Consider the following 10168-nt stretch of genomic DNA (forward strand, 5'->3'; position numbering starts at 1 on the left):
CAAAACTTGTGATTTGTATGGTTATGAAAACTTCTCATTAAGGATAGAATGAGAAGTTTAAGTTAGATTGTTTTCAGAACGTTCATTTTAGAACTACTAAAAAGAAAATAAGGTCATAAATAAACTGGAATGGATAATTCAAGAAAAATGTGTTGTATAATGTGGTGATGAAAAATTTTCTTAGGGTTGTAGCCCGATCTATATACAAATAACATGAATATAGCTTTTGTAATCATGATAGTGTCAAGTTAGCTTTAGGAATCTTGCTTGTTCCATTGAGCACTTGCATACTCTCTTCAATACAATTTTGTATTGTAGTGCCAGTGACAATATGCACAAATACAATTTTTGTATTGTATTGCCAATGACAATATGCACAACCTAAGAATGTAACAAAGGTTATCAATCCTAAGATATGTGAGCATACAAAGGCTATTTTGAATTCTCTCAAAGGAACTTGTGGTGTGTTCTCTCCCATTAGCATTTCTCACCCTGTTCTCATTCATGTTATTTGGGCAAAGGTAAAGCTTCTTATTTCCCCAAAAGAACGGACTCTGGTTATCTGATCAACTATTCTACTGTATAAAAAGTCGGGTTCTGTTTTTTTTTTCCCAAGCAACTAAGTCTATATGACTTCTTTTTGCCTTTCTTGGCATTAAAAAAAAAATGATGCATGTGACTTTATATCAAAAGTTTGTGCTACTATTTCACCTGGTTAGATCGTACTGGGATCCTTGGAAAATTTTCAAGTTATCTTAGACTAAATTTTGAGCTTATCATTGGAGAAGCTGAAGAGATGGAATCTCAGGATTTTGGTGATTGCAACACTTAATTTTCACTGCCCATGGGCAGCTGCATCTAGTATGTTTTCCAACTCTTGTTGAGAATCATCGATGAGACTTTGCACTTACTGAGAATGCTCTAATGTAGATTATAGAACTCTTAAAGCATCTAGAGTTTTGAACGGAATTATTTCATGCTAAGCTACCTAGAGATCAGATAATGTAATACTAAGAATTTGGAATTTTGGGTGGAGCTAGTCATGCTAAGCTACCTGGGTATCCTGGAGATCACAAATAAGCCTTGAAGAGCTTCATCGTGTTCAACTCTATGCACACTGAAAATCGACGCTGTTGATATAGGCTATGCTTCCTGTACACTGTAATCTTGTAATGTCATACTTTTGCAGCTATTGCTGGTCATTGTATAGTTGCATTATTTTTATCCCGTCTGTATTTCTCAGTTCCCACCAGATGATGCTTCTGAATTCAGGTTTTCCTTCTTACAATGTGTGCTTCTGGCGACCCTGTCGGGCTTTGGTTATTTTCTTATCACATCCTTCTTCACAATATTTATCTCATTTGAGATCATATATCACTTGTTATCGAGTAGGAATCTCATTGTTTTATCAGGCAGTCACCTTGTACAATAAGAGTAATAAGGCAATCACTGGCACTTGTTGAAAGTTTGTTGCTTTCAGTACTGCAGTAACCTTTTTTAGCGTAATAAGTTGTGTATTTTTATGACGAATTTCAATTTAAATTTCTATTAGATTATTTAAGCTAGTTGAGATATTTTAGGTTTTTCGATTTTAAATTATGTGGATTTTTTTGTTCCTAATTGGCTATTTGAAGTTTTGTTATGCTTAATAAAATTATTGAGAGACATTTCCAATAAATATTTTAATCTTTTTGCTGCCCCATCTTTGAAAAACCAGTAGTGGTATCACAACTTCATTGGTCTTATGGCCAAAAAATCATTTTCAAATCATTTTTAACCAATATAAATTTTAAACTCATTTTCAAACATGACAAGTAGCAATCTCTCTTTGAATACCCCACAAACTTTTACTAGCGAAAACTATTGGATTTGCTCAGTGAAAATAAAATCATATCTTAAAACCTATGATTTATTGAATGTTGCAATAGAAGAGCAATTATTACGAGCAATCCCTGAAAATCCTATCATTGTCCAGAATCAAAGGGGAATTGGCCCAAAAATTGGATGGGGGTCAAGACGATGTCGGGCGCCGGCAGTTGACTCAAGGGCCCCCGAACCGCGCGAAATGCTCGCCTATTACACGGCTCAAGTGGCACAACACCTTTGATCGACCATAGGGCCTATTCTACCCTTACCGAATTCATTCTATTGAAGCGTAACGTTAAAAGCTCCTTCTCATCTTGCATTTCTTTGATTTGGAAGTTCCAGAATGTTGTCTGTGGATTTCTATAACAAAGGAAAGTCTCATACCCTAATAATATGCCATTTGATTGAAACAAGTTCCGTGCTGCACAAAATCATAAGACGAAAAAGAAAGAAGAAAAAGAAGTGCACTACAAAAGTGTGCAATTTCAGCGATGCTCAAAACAATGCTCAAGGACAAACAACATAAGCAAGAATTGAGGAGGAGCAACTTTTTAAATTGCAACAACGGAAGAAAAGGAGTAGTGTTGAAATTTTGTTGCTTTCAGTTATTGCAGTAACTTCTTTAGTACAATAAGTTGCTTAGTTTTAGGAGGGATTTTAATTTTAAATTTCAATTAGATTATTAAGTAAGTTGAGATATTTTAGGTTTTTTGAATTTTAAATTATGTAGATTTTTTGTTCCTAATTGGCTATTTAAAGCCTTGTTATGCTTAATAAAATTATTGAGAGACATTTTCAATCAATACTTTTAATCTTTTTGCTGCTCCATCTTTTAAAAAACCAACAACTCTTATAAGCTAGGTCGTTCAACTGGTTAAGAGATGAGCTATAACAACTTCCAAACAAGCTGCTGGTTGCACGAGAGAATTGGCAAAGGTATGGACAAAAATCACTAGGACACTTGTTCAAATTGATTGAAATGGAGACTTATCTAAGAAGTTAAATAAGAGGGCCCGAGATCTCTTGAATCAATAGAGACTCAGCTAAGAATAAAATACAATGGAAGTAAAGGATGTATCTAAGTAATACAGATTAATTGAGATTAACCTTCAAATATGTGGATTGATATGAATAAATGGAGCGACATAGTCAATGAGGATTTATATAGAGGGTTTACATAACATTTTTTTATAAGAAAATAGACCTCTAACTCAAGAGGTTAGAATTCTCAAATACCATATAAGGAGTCCAATATCCCTTCCCACAGCTGATGTGGGACTCCACTTCTATTTTTTCCATTGAGGTGTATTCGTTTGATTAATGATTGGTTGTTAATCAATTCAGACTCCATGTCGAATTAAAGTTTAAATCCCCCTGTTGGTGTAAGGTAACAGGGCAGTTTTGATCAAGTCGAGTCTGGATACATATGAACAGTCCCTGAACCATCATGTTCCTCTCTTGCACAAGTAGTTTGACCTGTAGCTAGCTTCTTATCTATTCGTTTTCTTACTAAGGAATGACACCCTACATCTTTTTTGAAATCAGATAGTAGCTATAATTGCTTTGTGGCTAAGAGAGTTATCGTTGTTCAAGTTGTTTCTAACACTTCTTGCTCTTCTAGTGATTGTCCAATATAGTATGGGTTGTAATATTCCAACCGATTGTCCAATGAAGTTGTGTTTTTTGATAGTGCACTCCCTAATCAAGATGGAAATTTAAGAGAAACTACAAATTTGTTGAGAATTTTTGCATTGTCTTTTTTAACTACACAAAATCTTGCTTCGCACAAATATGCGCTATATATTGTGGATACTGTTTCCTGTTTGTGTAGAGTGGCTAACACACTGATGACAAACATAAATGTGTTTCAGTTTGACAGGAATAACTCAACGATATCACAGAAACGTGAAAGCAGAAGATAAGGTCTCTGCAGAAGTTAATGACACAGAGGTATATGACTAGTTGACTCTACTGTCCTCTTATCTCCTAACAAAGGTACTCCATAGTAAATAAATATGTGGTTAGAGGCAAATGCTTTTATAGTTCTTCGGTAACTAGGAAGCAACTCCATGGCTGCTAAGCTGATACAAATATAAGTACATATGTCAATGATTAATGTTTGTATAGTTCTCTGGTTACTTCAACGAAAATCCATATATGCTAAGTTAATACAAATCTTTGCAGGGGACTCTGTGGCCTTTAATGCATCTTTATCTATCGTGTGTCGATCCTAGGTCGCTTAATGTAAATTTGAAGTTATCTGATGTTATCAGCTTTTGTCCCTCTCTGGTAGAAGCTTCAATATAGTATGCGGTAATTAATGAAGGTGTTTTACATCATAAATGAATCATATATGATATCTTGCTCTTCGTTCATCTGAATTGTGTTGTCATACACATGGGTTGTACATCATCAGAACCAGGAAATTGGTGTGACAGTTGTCCAGTCACATACAGCATGCAAACTAAATAGTAATATTTATAATCAATACGTTGAGACTTATTCAATATGTTTCCAGTACCTATCTATATTACAAAAATCCAGTTGGTGAAATTCTTCTATCAATGTTTGGAGACAGGAATCAAAATATGCAAGTTTCATGACAATGGAAGAAGTGCTACAGACGGTAGAAAAGTACTGACCTCTTGCTGCTCTTTTCTCTGTGTTTCCCTTGAAAAGCATCGTATCTGATCCTCGATTTAACAGGCAACTCGAGGAGCCTGATGTTGATGATCTCAGCATTACTGATCTTGTCCATTTGGAAAACCAATTTGAGACTGCTCTTACACAAACCAGATTTAGAAAGGTTGGATCTTCCACATTCCTCTGTGCTTCTTACTCATGCCTAGACTTGCTCCATCTGTTACTCTAGCTGTAGCATTGTGTTCTTTAGGAACAGCTGCCCTTCTTGAAGCTTAAAGCTTTACATAAGTGGTACTTGAAGCTGGAGAAGTCTGTTGGCGTGGCGCTACATCAGTTGTATTTCATAAACAATGCAACTCCGCATGGAGTGTTTTGATCATTTTTACCCAATCCTAGATTTAATCTTTTTCTTTTGTTTTTAATTCTCTGCATCTTCTTACTCTTCGACTCCTGTAATACAATTTTTTTTTTTTTTTTTTTTTTTGAGTTGTAAATCAGGAAGAAAATCTAAACTGCTAACCTAGTTTTGTTATTTGCAGACACACTTGTTGATTGAATCAATTAAGAATCTTCATGACAAGGTAGGCCTCCATTTTTCCTGAGCATGTTTGCTTATTTTCTCAATGAATATGTAGAGCACCTTTGCAGATTTGATTCCTTTCCAATCTCATCGGTTGATGCACTTGGTAACTATGTTGCTTGGACTCTCCGAAAATATGGCCGGATACGTGTCGGATCCTCCAAAAGTAGTGCATTTTTTAAGGATCCGGTACGGGTGCGGCTACATTTTGGAGAGTCCGCGCAACATAGCTTGATAAATATGGCATCTGCTGCTTTCTCCACACGCGGGTATTTCCCTGATGTCAAGAGCTCAGTGTTAACAAAGGCTCATTTGAGGCGCTTTTAAGCCCTGAAGCTCAGAGAAGCGCAGGGTAGGGCTTCGCCTCACATAGGCTGCGTTTAAGTGTAGGCAAGGCACTAATGCATGTGCCTTATCGCACATAAGTTCTATCTCGAATAGATTCGAAATAGCAAATGTCATTTGCAAAAAGACTAATTGTTAAGGAGTTCATTATGAGTGAAGTGGTTACTTATTCCTTTCCAATCTCATCGGTTGATGCACTTGGTAACTATGTTGCTCGGACTCTCCGAAAATATGGCCGGATATGTGTCGGATCCTCCAAAAGTAGTGCATTTTTTAAGGATCCGGTACGGGTGCGGCTACATTTTGGAGAGTCCGCGCAACATAGCTTGATAAATATGGCATCTGCTGCTTTCTCCACACGCGGGTATTTCCCTGATGTCAAGAGCTCAGTGTTAACAAAGGCTCATTTGAGGCGCTTTTAAGCCCTGAAGCTCAGAGAAGCGCAGGGTAGGGCTTCGCCTCACATAGGCTGCGTTTAAGTGTAGGCAAGGCACTAATGCATGTGCCTTATCGCACATAAGTTCTATCTCGAATAGATTCGAAATAGCAAATGTCATTTGCAAAAAGACTAATTGTTAAGGAGTTCATTATGAGTGAAGTGGTTACTTACTCTTGCATTACATATATTTTTATTTTTTTTTTCCTTCATTGAGCCTTTAGTATCTAAAGCCAATACTTTGCGCTTTGGGCTTAATGCCGCGATACCGAAGTGCTTTTTAATGCTTTTTGCCTTTTACTACACAGCAAGAGCTTAAGACATGATAAGTCGAAGAGGTTATCTCTCATTGAAGGCGATAGATCGAGACCTTAAAATTCATCAAGCATCCCCCATCAAGCATCCCCCATCAAGCATCCCCCATCAAGCATCCCCCCTTATCCGTTGCTGTCATTGAATCGAATAGAAGTCATGGTGTCCTTGTGGCTTTTATCCTTGATTCTCAACTCAGTTAAATGTCTATAATATAGCCATCTTATATCCATCTCAACTCTGTAAAACTCTTTTTCTGAATTGTCGAATCATACCTGGAATGCTGTACTCATCCTTACTTTCATGTTAGGAGTAGTGCTTGCATGCCATGATCATAATTTTGAGGTTGTTTACTCAACAAAATGTTTCCAAATTAGAGTTTTGGATTTACCTAGGTCCAGAAGAACCCCACTGCTAGACTGAAAAAATACTCGAGTCGAGACCAGTACAGAACACCTAAATTTGAGAGTAACTTTTCTGAGTTTGCCATCTTGCTTTTAAAATGCTTCATCTGATTCTATTCAATCAAGATTCTCCAGTCTCCTGAAAGGGTGTACGAAGATGTAAGGCTGCTGACTTCTCTGAAAATGAACTTAGGCAGATAGTTGATCATCTGGACAAGGATATGCTATCATTTGATTGTCAACCAAAATCCCTACTTTTGGCTTCAGTTTTTCCTGAAACAAGTGCATCCATGCAGCTCTTAACAAGGGACTTGTTACGGAGTTGAGCATATCATGGAGTTGGTTTACCCTTTCAAGTTCTCACTAGTAGATCATCTTGCTGTCTACAGCTCTATTTAGTTTTATAAAAATTTCAAGTTTTGATCCCCTATTTATCAACCGAGGACTGTATAAATATTCGTGTGTCCTACTTATTAGCATTTTCTTAACATAGGTGTTACATTTAGTGTGCTAGACATAACATGAAACTCTATTTGCAGGAGAAGCTGCTGATAGAAGAAAACAAAGTTCTGGATGACGAGGTATGATTTGCTGACTGATAAAGCTGCAGTTCTGCTAAAAAACATATAATTGTGGGGATATATTTGTGTGATTGACTTATGTGGTTTTACAGATAGGTAGCATCAAGAAGAAAGAAGCAAATGAGATGGCAGTGGATCTCAATAACATTGCACCAACCCCTATGGATTGTGGACAACAGAGAGAGACCCTGTACTTTCTCTAGACATAATGAAGGCGGCATCACACACATCATATCAAAGCTCAAGAAAATAGCAGCCTTCCCAATATATTATAGCAGAGCAGCCAGTCTCTCTAGGCTTGGGACTAGTCCTGCCCAAGTTTTATCTGCTACATCTAACTAGGGAAGTACTACGACTACTACTACGTGGTGTTCTATTGTATGTTGATAAATTTTATCTGCTACATCTAACTAGGGAGTACTATGCATTGTATGCTTGTCTCCTGCTATAGTTGAAATACTGAAAAGTTGTGTGAGGAGCAATAAGGAGATACTTGCAGTGTCTCGAAAACTCTATCTAGTGGCACCATCTGAATGACTATGTAAATTGAAGGTTTTATGAGAAGCCATTGTTTATTCCAAGTCTTTCTACAACAGGGTGATGCAAACCGAGTGGTGGCAGACCTTAATGCAAAAATTGCCTGTCACTACCTCTTGTTTCCATAGCAGAACAGATGTTTTGTTTGGCTAAAATTTTCAAATTTCCTTAGTTTCAGAACAACTTTGAAAAAATGAATGATCAGATAAGTGCTATAAGAGTCCAAAGGCCTGTGTTTGGCCAATATATCTGAGGGCTGTCTTGCCCTTTGTCAATAGTAAAGAACCAGTTTGTGTCTCGGTAATATCTCAAAAAATAATTTTACTTAAATGTTCATTTTTATTTGTGTATAAAAATTACATTATAAAAGATGATACTTAGAAACACTGTAACTTTGTCATCACATGCCGTGTTTGCCTTGGAACTTATCGTATGTATGTTCGAGCTGAGATGGCAAACTAAGAATATTGGGCCTCGAACTCTGCTATCAACACATATTTTCCTTTTTATCTCCAATTTTGAGTCGCACTACAAGCTTTTCAGGGTCAGTTCGCAAATTAGATCCATCAGAATTCAAGACACGAAGTCAACAGAGGTTAATCACGTACTCATTTTCAAAGTCACAACTAGTGTCCTAGAAGCTTGGCCTGATAGGTTGGCAGTTTTCATTTTCAAACTAAGTTTCAGGAAAGAAAACGGCGAGGTTGGATGGCGTCTATTGTAGGGAAAATGACACTGTATAGTCGTTCTCAAAATAATAACAAAAAAAAATATATTTTCTTGTATATATATATATATTTTGTATATTATATACAAAAATTATACAAATTTTATACACTTTTTCGACTACTGAATATAAATAGTTTCTGGCGTGGCCTAGAAATGACAATACCCCTTATTAGTATTTGGTAATGTAAAGTCAAAGATCTTTTTTGAGGTTTTTTTTTCCCTCACTTAACAAAAGTTTCTCATCGGTGAGGAAGCGCTCCTTTCTTCTCTTTATATTAAATTATTCTTCATTGGACTTATCAAGAGCAAGTAAAAGGGGTGGTCTCTCGCATTGTCCTCCCCTCCCCCTCCTCTACGAGCGAGATATAAATGAGGCCAATCCAAATCGGAATTTGCTAAAATTATTTTTACATTTTGAGCTTACTAGAAAAGTATGTAAATACATGCTTATCGGAATATGTCCAGGTTATTCCCCTTAACTAAATTTTGTAACATCTGATTTAATTTTTATAACAGTTGTGTTTATTGTTGTATATTAATTCTCCTGATTAATTCTTTCTTCTGTAACAGTCCAACAACTTGCTTATATAAACGATGTCTAGCTACTAGAACTTTTTTACAAAGTTAATTGTTGAACATGATATTAACAATGTGGTTCATAGTTTTATTCGATGAAGTGATTTTGCTTTTAAGATTTATATATATATTCAATCTTATCTGTTAGTTTACTGATGGTTGATAATTGGGCACCTTTTATGGAATTTAGGTTGAATTTGAAAAAGAGAACTTGGAGTTTTTAATTGAATGATGTAATTCCATAAACTTAGGAATCAGGGAAATGATTCATGAGTAATTAGACATATACTTGCTCATCTTATGTAATAATTAATTCCAAAAATATACTTTCTTCTTTTCAGGAAGAATAAACTATTTTCTTATTAGTGCATTCTAAAAAAAATGACACTTTCTTAAACAAAAAAATATAATTTTACTTGAACTTTTCATTTTACCCTAATGAAATTTTTTATAATCACATATGTCATGAATTATTTAAGAATATAAATTTCAAAAGTTAAACAGTCATACAAATAGTATGGTATATTTAAGAGCAAAGTTTTAAAAAAAATTCTTTCTTACTTAAATACCATATACAGTTAAACTATGCTATATAAATTGACATATATGGAGTAATACATTTATGTTAATTCTATTTCATAAAATATAGAGAATCCTCTAGTTGATTAACATAAAATAGAACCATAACTGAATGGTAAACCACCCGCTATTTACATTTATGAGTAGATTCTTACAAAAATTGGCCAATTTATAAATTATTACTAATATTAGCTAAATATTACTAATACTAACCAATTAACTATTTGTACCCCAAAAAAGTTAATTTTTTGCTTTCTTGAGTGACTGTTATTAGAATAGATTGAGTACATCTTAAGAAGCTTGATTCTCAGTTTTGGGATGATTTGGTGGAGTTTTGAGGCGGTTTGAATTGAAAATTCTAAGTAGAAGGTGAACATGAAAAAAATGATGTGTGTATCACATATGTATCGTATTTGTATCAATTGCGTATCACATGTATATCCATGTATACCTATTTGTGAGATACAGACGTCATACATGTTTGATACATGTGTCGTAGAAGAATTTTTGAACTCGATTTTAACTATGAATTTTGATATCAAATCACCTCTAATCTTTCTCAAATTTTGTATATTGACTC

The 10168-nt window shown here is 35.3% G+C and overlaps 1 protein-coding gene across 1 annotated transcript in view; it reads left to right on the top strand.

Moving 5' to 3' along the window:
- LOC107824723 (agamous-like MADS-box protein AGL27) overlaps positions 1 to 7748 on the top strand; it is a 28216-nt gene extending 20468 nt beyond the window's left edge. Inside the window, exons 2-7 of the mRNA XM_075253607.1 lie at positions 3738 to 3816; positions 4445 to 4500; positions 4573 to 4672; positions 5049 to 5090; positions 7126 to 7167; positions 7260 to 7748. Coding sequence (XP_075109708.1) covers positions 3738 to 3816; positions 4445 to 4500; positions 4573 to 4672; positions 5049 to 5090; positions 7126 to 7167; positions 7260 to 7370 — 430 coding nt within the window. The 3' untranslated portion in view covers positions 7371 to 7748. The remainder of the gene's footprint in view (positions 1 to 3737; positions 3817 to 4444; positions 4501 to 4572; positions 4673 to 5048; positions 5091 to 7125; positions 7168 to 7259) is intronic.
- Positions 7749 to 10168: the final 2420 nt, after the last annotated feature.

Source organism: Nicotiana tabacum, chromosome 5, assembly GCF_000715075.1.
Source record: "Nicotiana tabacum cultivar K326 chromosome 5, ASM71507v2, whole genome shotgun sequence".
NCBI classification, from domain to species: domain Eukaryota; kingdom Viridiplantae; phylum Streptophyta; class Magnoliopsida; order Solanales; family Solanaceae; genus Nicotiana; species Nicotiana tabacum.